Source organism: Pan paniscus, chromosome 3, assembly GCF_029289425.2.
Source record: "Pan paniscus chromosome 3, NHGRI_mPanPan1-v2.0_pri, whole genome shotgun sequence".
Taxonomy (NCBI): domain Eukaryota; kingdom Metazoa; phylum Chordata; class Mammalia; order Primates; family Hominidae; genus Pan; species Pan paniscus.
Genome location: NC_073252.2, coordinates 583,649 through 605,262, shown reverse-complemented (window position 1 = coordinate 605,262; position 21,614 = coordinate 583,649). Strand labels below are relative to the sequence as shown.

Here is a 21,614-nt window from a genome sequence, read left to right as displayed (position 1 = left end):
TGACATAAAAAACATATAGTATTATACACTAAATACAATAAGATATCAATGACAGAAAGTGAAGTAGAAACAAATAAATGGAAACATATTCCATTAGGATAACTAATATTGTCAAAGAATATTATCTAAAGTGATCTATAGATTCAATGTGATCCCTATCAAAATTTTATTGGCATTTTTCACACTAATAGAAAACACAATTGTAAAATTTAGGTGTAACCTTAAACGACTTTTAATAACCTGAGCAATCTTGAGAAAGAACAAAGCTGGGGGCATCATACTTGCTTTTTTTTTTTTTTGAGATGGAGTCCAGCTCTGTCACCCAGGCTGGAGTGCAGTGGCACGATCTAGGTTCAGTGATCTAGGCTCACTGAAACCTCTGCCTCTTGGGTTCCAGTGATTCTCCTGCCTCAGCTTCCCGAGTAGCTGGGATTACAAGCGCCCACTACCACCCCTAGCTAGTTTTTGTATATTTTTAGTAGAGACAGGGTTTCACCATATTGGCCAGGCTAGTCTTGAACTCCTGATCTCAAGTGATCCGCCCCCCTCGGCCTCCCAAGGTGCTGGGATTACAGGTGTGAGCCACCTTGTCTGGCAGGCATCATGCTTTCTAATTTCAGACTTTCAAAACAAAGACTGAAATTAAGACATGAAATCTTAAAACTCATGAAGAAAACATATGGAAAAACCTTGTTGATATTGGTCTCGGCAATAACTTTTTTTGAAATGACATCAACAGCACAGCAACAAAATAAAATATAAACAAGTGAGACTGCATCAAAGTAAACAGCCTCTGCACATCAAAGGAAAAAATAAAAACAAAAATTTTAAAAACCCTACAAAATAGAAAAGCATTTGCAAGCCATATCTGATAAGTTAATATCCAGCTGGGTGTGGTGGCTCAGGCCTGTAATCTCAGCACTTTGGGAGGCCGAGGCAGGCAGATCATGAGATCAGGAGATCGAGACCATCTTGGCTAACACAGTGAAACCTCGTCTCTACTAAAAATACAAAAAATTAGCTGGGCATGGTGGCACGTGCCTGTAATCCCAGCTACTCGGGAGGCTGAGGCAGGAGAATCGCTTGAACCCGAGAGACAGAGGTTGCAGTGAGCCAAGATCGTGCCACTGCACTTCAGCTCGGGCGACAGAAATTCTGTCTCCAAAAAAAAAAAAAAAAAGTTAATATCCAAAATGTGTAACAAACTTCTGCAATTCAAAGCAAAAAAGCAAAACAATAATAATGAATAACCCATTCGAAAATAGGCAAAAGGTTAGATTTTTTTTTTTTCCCCAAAGAAATACATACAAGGGAAATCTTGTATGCTGGTGGTGAGATGCAAATTGATAAACTTACAAAAATACAGTAAAGAATAAAACTAGGCTGGGCGCAGCCGGGCTCCATGGCTCACGCCTGTAATCCCAGCACTTTGGGAGGCCGAGGCAGGCGGATCATGAGATCAGGAGACCGAGACCATCCTGGCTAACACAGTGAAACCCCGTCTCTACTAAAAATACAAAAAATTAGCCGGGTGTGGTGGAAGGCGCCTGTAGTCCCAGCTACTCGGGAGGCTGAGGCAGGAGAATGGCGTGAACCCAGGAGGCGGAGCTCGCAGTGAGCCGAGATCCTGCCACTGTACTCCAGCCTGGGCGACAGAGAGAGACTCAGTCTCAAAAAAAAAAAAAAAAACTTGGCCGGGCGTGGTGTCTCACTCCTGTAATCCCAGCACTTTGGGAGGCTGAGACGGGTGGATCACCTGAGGTCGGGAGTTCGAGACTAGCCTGACCAACGTGGAGAAACTCTGTCTCTATTAAAAATACAAAATTAGCCAGGCATGGTGGTACATGCCTGTAATTCCAGCTACTTCGGAGGCTGAGGCAGGAGAATTGCTTGAACCCAGGACCCAGAGGCTGTGATGAGCCAACAGCATGCCACTGCACTCCAGCCTGGGCAACAAGAGTGAAACTCTGTCTCAAAAAAAACAAAAGAATAAAACTAGAAGTATCATATAATCCAGCAATACCACTTCTGGGCATACTACCAAAGGAAATAAAATTAGTACCTCAAAGAACTATCTTCCCCTCCATGTTTATTGTAGTACCGTTTACAGTAGCCAATATATGGGGTGTGTGTGTGTGTGTGTGTGTGTGTGTGTATATGTAAATATACATACATGTATATACATATATATATACACACACATACACAGGACACTATTCAACCATAAAAGAGAAGGAAATCTAGCCATTTACAACATGGATAGACCTGGAGGGCATTATGCTAAATGAAATAAGCCCAACACAGAAAGACAAAGAAACTAAATTTTCTCAGTTAGATAGGAAATCTAAAAGCGTAAACTCATAGAAGCAGAGAGCAGAATGGTAGTTGTTAGTGCCTAGGGTGGGAATATGAGATGTTGTTCAAGAGCACAAATTTTTAGTTATAAGTTGAGTAAATCTGAGAAACCTAATGTATATTAGCATTAGATTACCAAAATAGCATTGTATTCATAGTTAATACTATAATGTATGCTTTAAATTTGCTACAACAGTAGGCCTTAAGTGTTCTTACTACCAAACAAAATGGTTATCTAGCTGAAGTAACAGATTTCTTCATGAACTTGACTATATTGTTTCACAATGTAGATGCATATCAAATCATTACATTGTACACATTAAATATAAAGTTACGTAATTTTTATTTATCAGAAAAATCCATGTCACACAAACACAGATGTACAGTAAGTCCTCACTTAATGTTCAAATTAGGTTCTTAAAAACTGCATTGTTAAATGAAATAATGTTGCTATATGCCATTCAAACATAACTCGTTATCTTTTAATCTCTGGTTATCAATTAAACTCTGGTAAAATTAGTTTTCTTAAACAATATGTTGCTTCCCTCAGTTTCCAAGAACCTATCAACAATGTTAAGTGAGAATTTACTACACACTTAAATAAGTTATATAGGTGTGTGTGTGAGACACACATTTTTTTATAGCTACAGAGAGATACATCTCAATGACAGAATCTCAACAGACTTCCTACTAAGAAAATTATAATAGCTATTAACAAATAAGAGAACAATTGAGAGCTTAATATACACTTAGTAATGTTCTATGCTGGTTAATGACATAGCACATTTATGCTTGTTAATGATACAGTGCATTTAAGAAATATAGAAGGTGAGTAGATACTTTAATCCAGTGGTTTCCAACCCTTTGAATGCAAGGACTTTTTTTGCTTATCTTCTGTGGTGGAGGATATCACAAAAATTTTTCAAAAACTTTTTTTTTTTTTTTTTGGAGACAGAGTTTCACTCTTGTTGCCCAGGCTGGAGTGCAATGGCAAAATCTCGGCAAACCGTAACCTCCGTCTCCTGGGTTCAAGCAATTCTCCTGCCTCAGCCTCCCAAGTAGATGGGATTACAGGAATGCACCACCACGCCCAGCTAATTTTGTATTTTTAGTAGAGACAGGGTTTCTCCATGTTGGTCAGGCTAGTCTCGTACTCCCGATCTCAGATGATCCGAGCTCATCAGCTATCATTAGTGTTAGTGTATTTTATGTGTGGCCCAAGACAATTCTTCTTCCAATGTGGCCCAGGGAAGCCAAAATGTTGGAAATCCATGCTTTAAACTATATTATAATTTCAAAATTTGCACATATAGAGTTTACATTACAAACGAGTTTATACTAAAACAGTAATTTTGAAGTAAAATAACATTACATTTTTTCATATTTAGGAAATGCTTATTGTTCTGATAAAATTGCTGATTAAGAATTTTTGTAGAATTACATTTGCAGCCTCCATAGGATTAAAAAACACTAAGTAGAAAAGACGCAACATCTGTCCTTGGTGTTCCTGGGATTTCTGAACCAAATCCCACTATGTCCACTACTCACGTTACACATTTTAGACATAATACGAAAAGAATATTTGAAAAACATACTTTGACATACAGCTCCTCAATAACACAAATATTCCAGCGTCTCCAAAAGCAATGGAACAGCAGTCACATCATGCAGCCCCTTATAAGCGATAAAGTGGACATTAGCTCTCCCTGTAAACTTAAAGGGAGATCACTAAAGAAAAAAGAGAATTCTTGGATTTAACAGCATGGAACAGAAGATGCCCCTATTTGTGAACATGAGAAAAAATGCAGCTTTTTCAGAAATTATTTTTATTGGAGCAGAGCTTCCCAAACTACCTGGTTTTTTATTTTATTTTATTTTTTGAGACGGAGTCTAACTCTGTCACCAGGCTGGAGTGCAGTGGTGTGATCTTGGCTCACTGCAACCTCCGCCTCCTGGGTTCAAGTGATTCTCCTGCTTCAGCCTCCCGAGTAGCTGGGACTCCAGGTGCGCACCACCATGCCCAGCTAATTTTTGTATTTTTAGTAGAGACGGGGTTTCACCATGTTGGCCAGGATGATCTCGATCTCTTGACCTTGTGATCCGCCTGCCTCGGCCTCCCAAAGTCCTTGGATTACAGGCATGAGCCACTGTACCCGGCCCCAAACCACATTTTAAGGCCTGGCTTCCTTCTTGACCTTTGGTCCCCTTGCCTGTGCCCTCTCCTCCATTCACTCTCACCTACCTGGGGGTCTGGCTACGATCTTATGTATCTTCACATTGTAGGGCTCTTTTCTTTGCTCCAGACAGGTGACCAGGTCTGGGTTAGAGATAGCAACACCTGTTTTATTTTAAAAAAAATAATAACATGACTATTGATGGGGATTCTCCAATTACCAACCTAGTACTATGCTAAGCAGAATAGAGATATTATGGAAGATTCTAGAAAATTAATCCAAAAATTGTTTCCTGACAGAATCTTTAGAATATTTAAGTATTTTAAATCTGCGGGTTCTAAGTTCCACTACCAAGTACTACCGAATAAAAAATAAGTGGTGCAAATTGGATTTTAAGATGTGGGAAACAATATTTTATGTCATTGAATTTCTAGAATTACCACTAACCTAGAGTGAAGGACTCAAATTAGCTCAAGAAAAGAGAAGGTTTATGTAAAGATAAAACATAAAAGTTCCCAGGAGAAATTCTTCAAAGGAATAAAATAAAGCTCTGAGAAAAATTAGGAATTATGTATTGAAGTTATCCTCACCCAGGGAGACCAGGTTCCTGTAGTTCTCCAACATCACATCTCTATACAAATTCTGCTGGTCAGGGTCCAGGCATTTCCACTCTTCTGGAGAGAATTCTATGGCCACATCCCTGAATGTTAAGAGTTCCTGAAAATACAAATATATCAAGGGACATAGTTCTTAATTTGACTACAGGTGAAATGAGTTGAGAGCGCTAGTTCTGACATGTGACTGACTGGGATTATCTGATAAAATAACTTTCAACGCAGTAATATTCTCTAAAGTATTCTATAGCTCTGCAGAAAAAGGATGGCATTGCAAGAGTTTCTGTTGCTGCAATAAAAATAATGGGCTACACTGACCTTCCCCTACCAAAATCAAGCAGAGTGGGCCCTGTGACCTCCTGGAACAAAGGGTGAACTCACCTTTCACTAAAGTATCTGGAAGCCCTCATGCTTGACCCTGGCCTTGCTGTAGAATCATGCAAGGAATTGATTTTAAAACATAAGGACTTTTTTAATCATGCAAGGAACTTTTTAAATACTTTTTTAACCACGCAAGGAACTGATTTTAAAAAATAAGGTCTCAGCCTTGGATCAGGAGATAATTGAAGTAGATCCTGACACTAAGGAAATGCTGAAGCTTTTGGACTTCAGCAGTCTGTCCAACCTTCAGGTCACTCAGCCTACAGTTGGGATGAATTTCAAAATGCCTCGGGGACCTGTTTGAATTTTTTCTGTAGTGCTGTATTATTTTCAATAAATCTGGGACAACAACAACCAAAAATAAAATAAATAAAGACTTTTCACCCAGAACAATGGACAGGATCTGTGGGCAGAACACAGCTGATGGTTTCTCTTCAAACTGTCCATGTGATCCTACTGGAAGACTGGGCTGAGAGTCACTTAGCTAAGCACTGCCTCTCAAGCTTCATTGTACATATACATTATTTGATATTGTAGGCCTCACTGTAAGTAACAAAATTCTGCAGGTTTGAAAAGGGTCCATGAATTAGCTTTTTACAGCAAGTCTCCTGTTAATGCTGACGCTCCTCCCTCTAGACCCATTATAGTACCACTCAGTTAGAGAAAGCAGACACAGCACACAGAGTCCCTTACCCCAACACCGTTATCACAACACAAATACTTTTCATCCCAAGACCACCAATCATCATCTTCAAACATGGCATTCTCTGCAGACCCTATAAGGTTACAGAAGTTGGAGACGGTGGCAATGTCTGAGTAAGTCTGTATCTGAAAAACAACATGTGCATCTGCATTAATGCCATCTTTATGGGGCATGTAATATGTGCTCAGATGTATGTCACAGAGCACTGTGATGGGAAGCTCATATTATGTGTGTTAATTCTCATAACATCCTGGGAGGTAGACACTAGGTGTCCCATACTTCCCAGATTTAAAGGCAGGGCCCAGAATTTCCATTTCCTTTCTGTTTCCCCTGACTTTTTAAAAAAAATGTATAGAATAATAGCTAAATATAAATAGATGGGAGAGAGCCAAAGAAAGTGTTAAGTACAATTCAGAGGAATTTTTTTATTTCTGTGTTTGTATTTACTTTGAGACTTGTAAGAAAAAGCCACTGAAACTGCAGGGATAGAGAACAGGTTGCTGGGTGGGATGTCTCTAGAAACATTAGTTTCAATTTTATAGAAAAGATTTAAGGCCCCAAAGTATATAGCTTTTCCCTATTTATTGGCTTTTGGGTTTCAGAAAATTGTGGGCACCAGCTCTGGAGAGGAGACTGGAGTAGCCACCCTAAACTCTGATCTCCTCTATTAATCAGTTCTGTGAGAGATTTCAGTGTTGGCTCAGACCTGGACAAGGATCAGAAGAGGGTAGATCTGGGCAGGGATGGGACAGAAAGTGGGCCCTAGGCTTCTGCTCTCTATGTCACTAAGTACTTTCGGTTTTGTCTTTTCTAAGCCTGTCCAAGAGAAATTTGATTCCCAGAATTTGTGAAATTTTAATCTATTTTAGCCACTTCTCTGTCTTTTGTATAACATACAGTAACAAGGAATTTAACCAAAACCCTTATGTTTCTCTAGAACAATTATATTAGAAGCTAAATATTTATTCTTAGCAAGGTAAACACAATACAAATAATAACAACTTCTCTTCTGTCAATGAATAGCCATTCACATAATGGCATCAAAACTCACAAAACAGGCTGGGCACGGTGGCTCACGCCTGTAATCTCAGCACTTTGGGAGGCTGAGGCGGGTGGATCACAAGGTCAGGAGTTCAAGACCAGCCTGGCCAATATGGTGAAACCCCATCTCTACTACAAAATATAAAAAATCCGCCGGGCATGGTGGCATGCGCCTGTAATCCCAGCTACTAGGAGGCAGGAGAATTGCTTGAACCTGGGAGGCGGAGGTTGCAGTGAGCCGAGATCGCACCACTGCACCCCAGCCTGGCGACAGAGCGAGATTCTGTCTCAAAAAAAGAAAAAAAAATGTTTTTTTGACCTAAAAGGAAAAAGGTGGGGTAAACATAATATAAGAAGAGAGTTTATTTGGGCCAAAGCTTGAAGATTGCAACCCTGGACTATAAAGCTGCCCTGAATATACACTCCAATTAGAAGCAGTTACAAGTATATTTTTAAAGGCAAAAAGAAAGGCAGACGGAACTGATAGAAAGCTGTCAGAAATTCTTATTGGTTTATAGAAGTAACATTGGTTAGTGATTGGCTATGTACGTTGTTAAGCTATAAGGTGTGGGTTATAGTGTCCAGTATGGCATTATTAGGTTAATTTATATCCACTTGTGGTAATAGCAAACAACTTCAAAAGACAAACAGTTCAAAGAGGGGAATGGTAGGACTGTGGTCTCATTTTAACACATCACTTGGTCTCGTAATTAAAAGAACTTGTATTTCTCAAACAAAAGTTCTGTTCTTCTCTCAAATCCCAGGACATAAACTCAGAATTTGGAACTGCACATTTAAGACTTGGAGGGCTGGTAAGCACATTTGTGGGCATTTGGGCAAGGGGAGAAGGGAGAGAATGGAAGTTCTCAGGTTTAATCAATGCACATGTGTGAACCTCGCTGGATTTATGGGCCCCATGATTTCTGAATCAGTGTCAGATCTGAAGATCACTGGCACACTGAAAGAGGTGAAAAACTGATCGCTATCCTAAAAAGTCATTTTTGTAGAAATCTAGTCAAACTGCTATAGAAGGGATTGTAGATCCCAAATAGAGAGATCATTTTGTTTGCAGCTTTGGGGAGCACTTTGCTGCACTTCGTGCACTTTGCTGCACAACTGTGGGTTGTGACTGGAATCCTGAGAAAGAAGGTTCTTCTCTAAAATGAAGCCTGGTGGGCACTTTGTGTATAACATCTAGTAATTCTTGACAGCGTGTGGAAAATATAACAGCAAAATCATCTACAATCCTAAAATACTGTCCAAAATAATAGAACAGCAAGAAAATGTGTTGTTAGAGAATTAAACAAAATGTGGTGTGCATTACAGGCAGTCTACTAAGAGACTGCCAAAACAAAGAAAGTCACCATAATTAGCTCTCAAGTAGAAGACTTGACAGTACCATGTATCATACATAGTTTATTACACTTTCACCTAGTAATTTGGGAGGTCATCCGGGTTTCCTAATTGGTAATATTCAAAGGGAAAATAAACTTCCCACAGCTTCAGGACAGGAGGTAGATTTGATATGTGAAGGCAGGTACCTGCTGAAGGCAGCCTCCTACTCTCCTACAGAAATTGCGGAATAGGTTATATATTCTTGCTATGCACATTTCAAAGCAATAGTTTCCATGTCCTAAAGACAATTTTGAGTCAAAAAAGACAAATCACCTAGTTAACAGATTAAAATGAGTTATATATATTTCAAAGAAGCAGAGAAAATATTTAAATATAAAAGTTTTCAAACTAAATGCTTTAAGGGAGAAGAGCAAAAATTCTTTCCTCATTCTAAAGAGAAAGCATTAAGCCTCTTCTGATTTGTATTTGGTCCTACAACAGGCAGGTCTAAAGGCATGGTCTTGAATTCAACTAACGTCTGAATTCTTGTAGCACATGAGGGATGCACTTGAGCAAACTGTGTGCACAGGCAAGAGGATTTGTGGGGAAGAAAAGAGCAGAAGAAAGGTGCTATCAAGAGCCTTGGGTGGGGGCAAGGCAGGATTGACGAAAGGACTGGTTTGTGCTACAAGTTCAGGCCCAGGCAGGGCTAAGCTCTAACTGATTCCTGAGCCTATAAAGGCAGAGGAGATTAGGATCAGGTGGTCCAAAAGCCTGGGTGGGTGAAGAAAACAGATTCCTGCTACAGATCTGGGGTTAAAATGAACCAGGAGTCTTCTGGGCACTGTGTGTGTTCTTGGGAGAAAAACCTAGGAGCAAAGCTGCCATGGGCACAATTCCTGAGGGTAGAACTCTGTCCTGGGACAAGTGTGGTCGTGCGAATGCCCAATGGGCGGGCTCAGGAGTGGGTTAGCATTGGGTGGGGGCTGGCAGCAGGGTGCAGGGAAGGGATGTTTCTCAGAACTCCTTTCCTCTAAGTTCTCAGCGCCCTCTCTCCCCGGGAGGAGACCTGGAGGAACAGGACAGTGCGCAGCAGGACAGTGCATGTGCAGAACCCGGCTGGTCTCCCGCGGACACCTGCGACTCCCTCCAGCCCAGGCTCAGCCATGTCTTTCTTCTGACAGGAAACGTGAGGAGTTTGCTCAACACCAGTCAATGCTCCGACCCCAACGGGCTGTCCAACAACTCAATAACGACACCACCCGGAGTCAGCGCAGACCCCTCAAGCTCAGCGCTCTTCCCGCAGCTGCCCCCGCTGCAAACGCCAGTCCCTGCCTCTGGACACCCGTCTTCATTTCTGAACACCTGTCTACAAACCAGGGGCCCACACCCTCCTCAAGTTCAATAATGTGGCAGAACTACTCACAGAACTAAGAGAAGCGCTGTGCGCACCGACACCAGCGTATTCTAAAAGATGCGAACAGATACCAGCGTATTCAGGAACAGCCACGCGGAGGAGGTGCACAGGGCAAGGGGACTGGTGGGCAAGTTGGAGCGGGCGGGTGATTTGCTTCGCTTCCTCACACACCTCACAAAAGCTTTTCCTTCAAGACCCGCTGGCAGCCCCCAAACCACGAGCCACGGCCGGCGCTGTCCCATTAATGAGTCCCCATTTGCTCACATGAACTCTGTTTTGATGGGGCCTTGATCTCATTCCGAACAGGGTAAAGCAGGGACGGGATCCCCAGACCACAGCTCCTCCCACAGCTCCTCCCACGCCGGCATCGCGCACGCCGCGCGGGTGGCTTCCAGATAAGCTACTCCTCACCCCACAGCCTGGGGAAGGTGCGGGGCTGCGGGCGCAGAGCTGCACAAGGAGGGCTGCAGGCTGGGCCAGAGCCGCTGTGCGGGGACCGACAGGAGCCCAGGTCCCTCACCGGAAGGGACTGAGGCCCCAGGGCTGAGCGGCGGCAGCGGGGACTCCGTTCGCAGACTCGGTCCCGCCGCCATTTCCCGCCAGCTCCGATGAGACCTCCTCAGCCTTGGGACGCCCTGCCCCGCACACTCACCATTTCCCCACTTCTGGAGTATTCGGGAGTCTTAGCTACGAATCATCCAATACCCGCAGGTCACAGAGCGACGGAGGCTGAGGCTGTGGCCGAATCACCAAGGCCTCCCAGAACTGAGGACGCAGAGAGATGAAGCCCCTAACCCGCGGTCTGGCAGTAACCAGACGCAAAGACCCGCGCCACATACCGGAAGCCACCGCCTCCTCTCTGGCTGCGTGCCTGATTGGGCAGTTTTCACTCCAGTGCGCTGATTGGATATGGCTCCAATCTCCCCGCCCTCAGACCTTGAGTGACAGAAGTTGCAACCACATACTCCACGGAATGTGGCGAGAGTGACAGCCGGGGGGCCTCCAGGCACTTTCAGGCGGGGCTTTCTCTTCGTGCTTGGCCTGGCACAGCCCGGGGGTCATTTTTTAACCTTGTGATGTGTAAGGTGACGTCCATTTAGAAATTATACACGCACGCACACAGACATATACGCGCGCGCGCACACACACAGACGCGCGCACGTACGCAGTCTCACATAAACATACAAAAGTCACAGACACACACACACACGCACGCACCCACGCACGCACAGCCCATCCTTCCTCCAGGCTCGCGAATCACCTCTCCACAAATCCTGCCTTCGGGGCCGCAGCCTGCAGGCCGACCTCAGTCCGTCCTCACAGAGCCTAGTTGGGTGCACAGCCCTCCCTGACGCGCGAGGAGCAGGTTCACGGGAGTCGGTCGCGCATCCCCAGCGCCCTGCGGGCCTCGCACCGGCTGTGGCGGTGACCCCGGTGAGGAGGGCTTTGGTGCGGGTCACCGTTGCTGAGGACACCCTCCTCCCCCGGAAGCGCGGTCCTGGGGGTCTGGGGGGCGGGTCCCTGACCGCTGTAAACAATAGGTCGGTGGTGTCCACGCAGCAGGCAGCAAATACTCAGGAAGTGAGCGTCCCGTCTTTGGCTTCACCTTCGTGTCTGTAGAATGGGGGTGAGGGGACTCAGGACTCGGAGCGCTGTCGGGCGGGGCGAGGTGGGCTGAGAGTGTGTCTCCCTCCCCAAGCTCACCCGGAGCTGTGCGGGGCGGGACCGCCCCAGGACCCTCGGTTCCCAGGAGTGCATAGTCTATGGCCTGGCCAGGCAGCCATGGCAGATGAGAAGAGTTTCAATGTCGACTTTATTGTGCTGCTGGGTTTTTTCTGCTGGCTCTTAGCACGTTTCTCATGAGCCATGATTAGCCTCAGGTCTATGGCACCTTCCGCAGCTATGTCATGGTGACTGGGGACATCATCTGAAGCATTTGCCACTGCTACCCCAAGGCAGGTGTTGGTGGGGCTGTGTGGGGATAGGAGGGTTGGAGACCATGTCTCTATCTTATGCATCAACTCTTCATCCTTCAATCATCTCCTCATTCTTATTTTGACTCTGTGTTTACTTCTTTCTGCTCTCCTGAGCATTCATCCATCTATGCATCATTTCATCCACCCTTTCAACCACCCATCCATTCATCTATTCGTCCATCACTTAGCAGAAGGATTGATCAGAAGCCCCCAGGATCTGGAGCCATGAAACAGACACCATGGAGGAGACACAGTGAAACACAACATATTACTTATGTGCTTAAACTAAAAGTCAGTGAGTGGTTTCCACCTGCCAGGCACTCCTGCATTTAGAGTGCAGTTCTGCCCTTATCCTGATCTTTTTGGAGCCTTCTGTAGTTCCATTTTATATCAGAAAAAGCTGAGGCTCAGAAAATGAGGTTCTATAACTGACTGGCCGAGTTTGGATTGGAGCTCAGATGTGCGAATGTAGGCATCATTCTCCTTCTTGAGTTGTCCACCCCAGGGCCCCAGAGCGGCTTAGCTTTCTGGGGTGGGTCAGGTCTAATCTTGATGGAATGCATTGAGCAATTCTCTATCTTTTGGAGTCTTAATGTATTCTTAGCCCTAGGAGTGATTTAGTGATGGGAAAGCACTGGTTTGAGAGTCCTGTGTTCTAATGCCAGTTGTGACCCAAACTTTGTGTGTGATGTTTGTCTTTCCGAGCCTCAGCTTTTTCATCTGCAAAATGGGACTTTAGCCTCTATTTTGCACAGCCAAACAGCATATAAAGATCAGAGAAGAGATGGGATATACAAATATTTTGTAAACTCTAGAATGTTGTTTGTAGTTGAAAGGCTGCCGGGTACTGATAACCTTGAGAAAAGAACATGTCAGCTCCCAAGTCAAGTCTCTTACTCTTTCATTTTTATTTTTAACTTTAGACACAAAAATGTTTCTTTTTTCTTGAACTACACACTTAAGAAGCTCCTATTGATAACCAAATTAATGTTTTTCTTTTGAAAATAATTTACCCTTTTTTGTTGAAGGTATTGTAAGAATCCATTTCCAGCTTTAAGGACAATTTCTCTCAGTTCCATTTATATTTATTTCTCTGGTTTTAGCTCTATACGTTTGTGGAAATTTTACTTCCATTTTTGTGAATAATCTTTTGTTTGTTTGTTTGTTTGTTTGAGAGGGAGTCTTGCTCTGTTGCCCAGACTGGAGTGCAATGGTGTGATCTTGGCTCACTGCAGCTTCTGCCTCCCAGGTTCAAGTGATTCTCCTGCCTCAGCCTCTCAAGTAGCTGGGATTACAGGCACACACCACCACGCCCGCCTAATTTTTGTATGTTTAGTGGAGATTGGGTTTCACCATTTTGGTCAGATTGGTTTCGAACTCATGACCTCAGGTGATCTGCCTGCCTTGGCCTTCCGAAGTGCTGGAATTACAGGTGTGAGCCACTGTGCCCAGCCTAATAATTATATTTCAATTAAAATCTAATTTTTAAAGGTACCAGTTTTTAATTCAATAAATATTTAACATATTCACTTTAAACTCTTAGGTGTTAAGTCTAAAAATGTTTAATGGCTTAAAATATTGTCTTACATATTGTATGAATGAAATACTAATGACTGTGATGGTCAGATTATCTTTTGTTCATAGCTTTCTTTAAATACAATATAATTATTTTTTATTTGTTCTTATTAAAATTCATTTTGTCTTACTTAAATGTTGATAAATATAGAAGGGAAACTTCGTTTGCCAGCTTTATACATTCGAAAGTCAAATTGCAATATTATTAACTTCTAACTACTCAGTTAACTACTCAGCAACTAATTTGTCTCCCACAGTAAACATAAGTATTAACTAACACAATTATAGTCATATTCTCCATCTTAATAATGGAGTAAAATTTGTGTTATTTATTGATTAAGTTACAGCCCAGGCTGGAGTGCAGTGGCATGATCTTGGCTCACTGCAACCTCCTCCTCCCTGGTTCAAGCAATTCTCCTGCCTCAGCCTCCTGAGTAGCTGGGATTACAGGCACCTGCCACCACGCCCAACTAACTTTTGTATTTTTAGTAGAGACGGGGTTTCACCATATTGGCCAGGATGGTATTGATCTCCTGATATGGTGATCCTCCAGCCTCAGCCTCCCAAAGTGCTAGGATTATAGGCGTGAGCCACTGCGCCCAGCCTATTTTATATTTTTATTTCATATTATTTCATGTCAAGTACCTAGGATATAAACTTTTGTAAACTAGTATAAAATTAAAAAATGTCTTTTGCTTGAGCTCAGGAGTTCAAGACCAGCCTGGGCTACATGGCAAGACCCCATCTCTACCAAAACTACAAAAGTCAGTCATATGTGGTGGTGCATGCCTGTGGTCCCTGCTACTCAGGAGGCTGAGGCAGGAGAATCCCTTGAACCCATGAGGCAGAGGTTGGAGTGAGCCAAGATCATCACACTACACTGCAGACTGGGTGACAGAGCAAGACGGTGTCTCAAAAAATAAATAAATAAATGTCCAGATGGGCATGGTGGTTCACGCCTGTAATCCCAGCACTTTGGGAGGCCAAAGCGGGCACATCACCTGAGGTCAGGAGCTTGAGACCAGCCTGGCCAACATGGCGATACCCCGTCTCTACTAAAAATACAAAAATTAGCTGGGTGTGGTGGTGGGCACTTGTAATTCCAGCTACTTGGGAGGCTGAGGCAGGAGAATCACTTGAACCCATGAGGCAGAGGTTGCAGTGAGCCGAAATCGCGCCAATGCACTCCAGTCTGGGCGATAAGAGCAAGACACTGTCTAAAAAAAAAACAAAAAAAACTCTTGATAGGCAAAGATTATGATAGTAATGCTATAGTTACAATGTTATGGTAATCAAAGAATATAGTATTACCGTAGGAATTGATTTGTGTAGATTAAAAGAATAAAGTTGAAGGTATTAATTTGAGGTAAAAATAATTCTGTCAAAGATGCCAAGAAATTCCAATGGAGGAAATTTGTTCAACAAATAATGCTGAGAAATCAGTTTTCAATGTGCAAAAATGAAGAATATACATCCATATATATTAAATGAGAGTAAGTGAATACCCATATAACAAGAGAAAGTATTAATTAAATTATTTTTACATATAAAAGCTCAGTGTCAAATTGCATTAATTCCGAATTTCACTGACATTTAATAAAAATGTAATATAATTTTTTCACATAAACTTTCATCAATGGCAGAGGTAACATTTTTCTATTAATTTACTAGCCAGGGGTACTGTGATACCAAAGCCAGACAAAAGAATCACAAGTAAAGAAGACTATGGACTAAAATTCCATATAAATATAGAATTCCTGATGAAGTTATTAGAAATGTTAGCACACGGCTGGGCATGGTGGCTCATGTCTGTAATCCAGCACTTTGGGAGGCTGAGGCAGGCGGATCATGAGGTCAAGAGATCAAGGCCATCCTGGCCAACATGGTGGAACCTTGTCTCTACTAAAAATACAAAAATTAGCTGGGCGTGGTGGCGCGCACCTGTAGTCCCAGCTACTTGGAAGGCTGAGGCAGGAGAATCGCATGAACCCAGGAGGCAGAAGTAGCAGTGAGCCGAGATTGTGCCACTGCACTCCAGTCTGGGTGACAGAGCAAGACTCCATCTCAAAAAAAAAAAAAAAAAAAAAAAAAATGTTGGCACACTAAGTCCAGCAACATGTAAAACTGATTACATACCATAACCAAGCAATAGTTTGTCAGAAATGGAGTGTTGGCTTAATATTTTTAAAATCAACCAAAATATTACAAAATGTTACTTGAAGAATAGAAAAAAGTGTCAATGTAAATAAGCAAAAAAAGTATAAAAAATCCAGCACCCGTTCATGATAAAACACTCAGAAATCTAGTAGAAAGGAACTTGTAAGACCTGCTAAAAAGCATCTATAAGAAATCAATAGCTGGCTGGGCATGGTGGCTCACATCTGTAATCCCAGCACTTTGGGAGGCAGAGGTGGGCAGATCAGGAGGTCAGGAGTTTGAGACCAGCCTGACCAACATGGTGAAACCCCATCTCTACTAAAAATACAAAAATTAGCCAGGCGTGGTGGTGTGTGCCTGTAATCCCAGCTACTCAGGAGGCTGAGGCAGGAGAATCGCTTGAACCCGGGAGGCAGAGGTTGCAGTGAGCCGAGATTGAGCCACTGCACTCCAGCCTAGGCAATAGAGTAAGACTCTGTCTCAAAAAAAAAAAAAAAAAAAAGAAATCAATAGCTAATAGTATACTTAACAGTAGATGATTGCAGGCTGTATCTGTAAGTTTAAAAATGGAACAAGAATGTACACTTTTTCCACTCTGTTTTTACACTGTCCTGGAAGTATTAGCCAGAAAAGTATACTAGAAAAATAAATAAAATCTTCAGATTAGAAAAGAAGTAGGATACTATTATCTTGCCATAATATTGGGTTAAAAACTATGATAAATTTACCAAAAACATACTTCAGTTACTAAAAAATTTTATTAATGTCACAAAATACAAGATTAATAGACAAGGTTAAATCTTTTATATAACAGTAATCAACATACTGAAAATTAAGAACAAAATGTAATAATAATATCATAAAAACCATTTAGGTATGTGGGCAGCAAGCCACCCAGGTGCTGAGGCAAGAGACTGAGGGCACGAGCTGTTCCAGTGTAATAAAATATATAAAATAACAAGAGTTATACTAGATATAGATCATAGATATGATTATATGAATATCATTAATCATTAGTTTGTAGCAATTACTCTTTATTCCAATATTATAATAATCCTTGCTCTATAATTATAACCTAGGAAAACTCAGGCCATACAGAGATAGGAGCTGAAGGGGGCATGGTGAGAAGTGACCAGAAGACAAGAGTGCGAGCCTTCTGTCATGCCCAGACAGGGCCACTAGAGGGCTCCTTGGTCTAGCGGTAACGCCAGCGTCTGGGAAGATGCCCATTACCAAGCAGACCATGGTCTAGCTGTAGCATCAGTGCCAAGGAAAAGCACCCGCTACTTAGCAGACCGGGAAAGGGAGTCTCCCTTTTCCCAGGGGAGTTTAGAGAAGACTCTGTTCCACCACCTCTTGTGGAGGGCCTGACATCAGTTAGGCCCGCCCGCAGTTATCCGGAGGCCTAACCATCTCCCTGTGATGCTGTGCTTCAGCAGTCACGCTCCTGTTTCACTTTCATGTTCCACTCTACACCTGGCTCCGCCCTCTAGACAGCAGTAGCAAAATTAGTGAAAGTATTAAAGTCTTTGATCTTTCTGAAAAGAGCGTAAAAGAAATAATGACGTAAGCTGTCCTCTCTCTCTCCGCTTCGGCTACCTAACAGGGAAGAGCCCCCTGTCCAGTGGACACGTGACCCACGTGACCTTACCAATCACTGGAGATGACTCGCACTCTTTACCTTGCCCCTTTTGCTTTGTATCCAATAAATAACAGGGCAGCCAGGCATTCGGGGCCACTACCGGTCTCTGCGTCTTGGTGGTAGTGGTCCCCCGGGCCCAGCTGTCTTTTCTTTTATCTCTTTGTCTCGTATCTTTATTTCTACGATCTCTCATCTCCGCACACGGAGAGAAAAACCCACAGACTCTGTGGGGCTGGTCCCTACATAAATATATATATATATATATATATATATATATATATATATATATATGTATTCGAGACAGAGTTTCACTCTTGTTGCCCAGGCTGGAGTGCGATTCATGATCTTGGCTCACTGCAACTTCCACCTCCCAGGTTCAAGCGATTCTCCTGCGTCAGCCTCTCAAGTAGCTGGGATTACAGGCATGCACCACCATGCCTGGCTAATTTTTTGTATTTTTATTATAGATGGGGTTTCACCATGTTGGCCAGGCTGGTCTCAAACTCCTGACCTCAAGTGATCTGCCTGCCTCAGCCTCCCAAAGTGCTGGGCTTACAGGCATGAGCCACTGTGCCCAGCCTGTTATTTCTGTCCCTTCTGGCTTGTAGGGTTTCCAGTGAGAAGTCTTGCGGGGGTCCGACCCGCTGACCCTGACTCAATGACGGATGAACAATGTATACTGATGCAGATATTCTGCTTTGCCAGTGCAGCTGAGGGTCCAGGCTGCCTCACAGACTAACAGAGGTGCTGTAGGGAGTAGCAGCCGCCACACCAACCAGCCAGCGAAACTTGCATTTATTTGGTAAAGATTAAATAACAAAACTTTGAGTAAACACCACTAGAAGGTAATTGACATTGCCGACTTCGCGAGTAGAAAGCAATTAAGCACCCAACATCAAAGGTTAGTCTTAGGACCACATGAGTAAACAAGGTAGTTACATAAACTACTCTACATCCGTTTGTATTTGCGCCCTAAGTTAATAACTTAAGGTAAAGTGACCAGGCCGCCTTCAGCCAGATCTATTACCGAAGTTTTGCAAAACCCTCAGGCCTTCCAAGAGGGTTTATGGCTATTATAACTAAAACTTTTTGCACCAGTCTGTCTGAACCCCCACAAGGTCTGCTGTTAGTCTGATGAGCTTTTCTTTGTAGGTGGCCTTGCCTTACTCTCTATCTGCCGTTAAGATATTTTTGTTTCATTTTGACCTTGGAGAATCTGATGATTACCTGTCTTGGGAGTAATCTTCTCATGGAATAGCTTAGTGGGGCTCTCTGCATTTCCTGCATTTGAATGTTGGCCTGTCTAGCTAGGTTGAGGAAGTTCCCCTGGATGATATCCTGAAATATGTTCTCCAGCTTGGTTCAATTCTCCCCATTTCTTTCAGCTACCCGCATCAGTTGTATATTCAATCTCTACACAATCCCATAGTCTAAGGTTTCATTCATTCCTTTTTTTTTTTCTTTATTTGTGTCTGCCTGTTCGATTTCAGGAAGACAGTCTTCAAGCTCTGGGATGTTTTTTCCTCCGCTTGGTCTATTCTGCTGTTAATACTTGTGATTACATCGTGAAGGCCTTGTAGTGTGTTTTTCAGCTCTATCAAGTCGTTTGTGTTTCTCTTCATACTGGCTATTTTGGCTGCCAGCTCCTGCATTTTTTTATCGTGATTCTTAGCTTCGTTGCATTGAGTTACAATGTGCCCTTTTAGCTCAGCCAAGTTCATCTGTATTCATATTCTGAAGCCTACTTCTCCATTTCAGCCATCTCAGCCTCAGCCTGGTTCTGATCCTTTGCTGGACAGGTGTTGCTGTCAGTTGGAGAAAAGGGCACACTGACTTTTGAGTTTTCATCATTTTTGTGCCACTTCTCATCTTTGTGGGCTTATCTATTTCAATGTGTGAGATTGCTGACCTTCGGATAGGGTTATTGTGGTTATTTTTTGTTATTTATTGTTTTTCTTTTAACAGTCTGACCACTGTTTGTAGGGCTGCTGTGGTTTTCTGGAGGTCTGCTCCAGACCCTGGTGCCCTTGGTTTTTTCAGTATCTGGAAGTATCACCAGTTAAGGCTGTGAAACAGCAAAGATGGCAGCCTGCCCCTTTGTCAGGTCAGAATGCATACTGACCTGTTGCCTGCCTGAACACACCTGTAGAAGGTGGCTGAAGGCTTTGGATTGGAGGTCTCACCCAACCAGGAGGAATGGGGTCAGCAGCCTACTTAAAGAAGCAGTCTGGCTGTGTTTTGGTAGAGCAGCTGTGCTGTGTTGTGGATTCCTTCAGCTCTCAAATGGTTTGGGCTATCCAAAGCCCACAGTCTGCACTAACTTACCTGCCCAAACAGCAAAAATGGTGGCCCACCACACCCCCTGGACACTCCATCCCAGGGAGAAATTAGAACTCTATTGGCCTTAGAACCTGGGCAGAAGTAGATGGAGGCCCTGGCCCAGCAAGGGGGAATGAATTGGGGTCCCACTTAAAGAAGCAGTAGGACTATGCTTCAACAAAACAGCCATGGCATGCTGGGGAACCACCTCTGCCCAAATCTGCTTGGACTCTCCAAACCCTCAGGCTTAAATGGCTTAGTCTCCCAAACAGCCAAGGTGGCAGGGCGCCCCTCCACCATGGGCATTCCATCCCAGAGAGAAATCAGAACTCTGTTCATAGAATATGGGTGGGGCAGCTGGAGGCCCCTGCTGGGAGAACTCACACAGTGAGGGAAATGGATTGGGGTCCCATTTAAAGAAGAAGTCTGGCAACATTTTGGTAAAGCAGCTGTGCTGTGCTGTGAGGTCCCTTCCTCATTCAGATCATTTGGACTCTCCAAAGCCCACAGGCTGAAATGACTTTGTCATCTGAACAGCAAATATGGCAGCCCATCCCTCACCCAGAAGCTCTGACCCATCTCGGGCAGGTGCTACACTGTTACCAGTAACTGGCTGGAATTCCAAATCTGTGGGTCTTATCTTGTGAAGTGCCATGGAAGTAGGATCCACAAACTGATGCTGCTCAGCCTCCTGGATTCAGCCCCCTTCCTAGGGGTATGCACCAATCTCCCACCTTGCCTGAGTTGCAGTCATCTTTGTTGGATGTCCCAGGGCTGAGGTATGTAAAGCTCCTGGGACTCTGTGTGTGTCTGAGCAGCTGCTCTACCGAGACTCCACACAGCTCTGTGTGTCAGACCCAAGACCCTGGTGGAGTGGGTTCACAACTGAATCGCCTGATGCAAGGGTTGCAAAGATCTTTGAGAGAAGTGTGGTTTCCTGGGGTTGCACATTCACTCACCATTTTTCTTGGCTGGGGTGGGGGTTCCTTTGGCTCTGTATCAATCCTGGGTGGGACCCCAAAATCAATTCTTATGGTAATGCCATATTGTTTGGTTAGTATAACATTTTGGTAAGAATTAATATCAGAAATAAATTTCATTTTTGTTTTCAAAATTCTCATGTGTTTGATTTTCTTGCATGTCTGTATAGAATTTAGAAAGAGCAGCTTGTCAATTTCTATGAAAATAGCCAGGTGCAGTGGCTCACACCAGTAATCCCAACACTTTGGGAGGCCGAGGCGGGTGGATCACCTGAGGTCGGGAGTTCGAGACCAGCCCGACCAACATGGAGAAACCCCATCTCTACTAAAAATACAAAATTAGCCAGGCATGGTGGTGCATGCCTGTAATCCCAGCTACTTGGGAGGCTGAGGCAGGAGAATTGCTTGAACCCAGGAGGCAGAGGTTGCGGTGAGCCGAGATTGCACCATTGCACTACAGCCTGGGCAACAAGAGCAAAACTGCATCTCAAAAAAAAAAAAAAAGAAAGAAAGAAAATAATTTACTTTGAAATTTGCATTGAATCTGTAGATAGATTTGTTGGGTATTTTGATCTTAATATTTCTCATTGATAACCTTGATTATTAGATGTATCTTTACTTATAGAGTTTTAAAAATTTCTTTCAGCATTTTAAATAATTTTCAATGTAAAGCATGTGTACTTGCTTTTAATATATTCCTAAATGGTTTTTGTGACATTATTTTTTTCATAATTTGATTTTCAGTCTGTTGATTATGTTATATAAAAGTATTATTTAACCTTGTTTATTAATCTTGTATTTTGTGACATTAATAAAATTGTTTATTAACTCAAGTACATTTTTGGTAAATTTATTATAGTTTTTTATATAACATTGTGGCAAGAAAATAGTATTCTAATTCTTTTCTAATCTCAGGGTTTTATTTATTTATCCAGTACAGTTTTC

The 21,614-nt window shown here is 43.1% G+C and overlaps 1 protein-coding gene and 1 long non-coding RNA gene across 9 annotated transcripts in view; one reads left to right on the top strand and one right to left on the bottom strand.

The window, feature by feature from the left end:
• The window catches only part of ZNF141 (zinc finger protein 141), a 46,327-nt gene extending 34,942 nt beyond the window's left edge, over positions 1 to 11,385 (bottom strand). For 6 of the 8 annotated variants that reach the window (XR_008625034.2, XR_008625033.2, XR_008625037.2 and 3 more), the window contains exons 1-3: positions 10,673 to 10,911; positions 5,120 to 5,246; positions 4,598 to 4,693 (exon numbers count right to left, since the gene is read on the bottom strand). Coding sequence is in view for 3 of the 8 variants with exons in the window: in XM_024928636.4 (XP_024784404.1) it covers positions 4,598 to 4,693; positions 5,120 to 5,246; positions 10,673 to 10,675 (226 nt within the window). In the remaining 5 variants the exon portion in view is untranslated. Of the gene's footprint in view, positions 1 to 4,597; positions 4,694 to 5,119; positions 5,247 to 10,672; positions 10,912 to 11,281 lie in introns of those variants that run through there. The other 2 variants (XM_055111086.2, XM_057302014.2) reach the window with 2 other exon arrangements.
• Positions 11,316 to 21,614, top strand: part of LOC129397548 (uncharacterized) — a 28,513-nt gene continuing 18,214 nt past the window's right edge. Inside the window, exon 1 of the long non-coding RNA XR_008625038.1 lies at positions 11,316 to 11,454. This is a non-coding gene — a long non-coding RNA (uncharacterized LOC129397548). The remainder of the gene's footprint in view (positions 11,455 to 21,614) is intronic.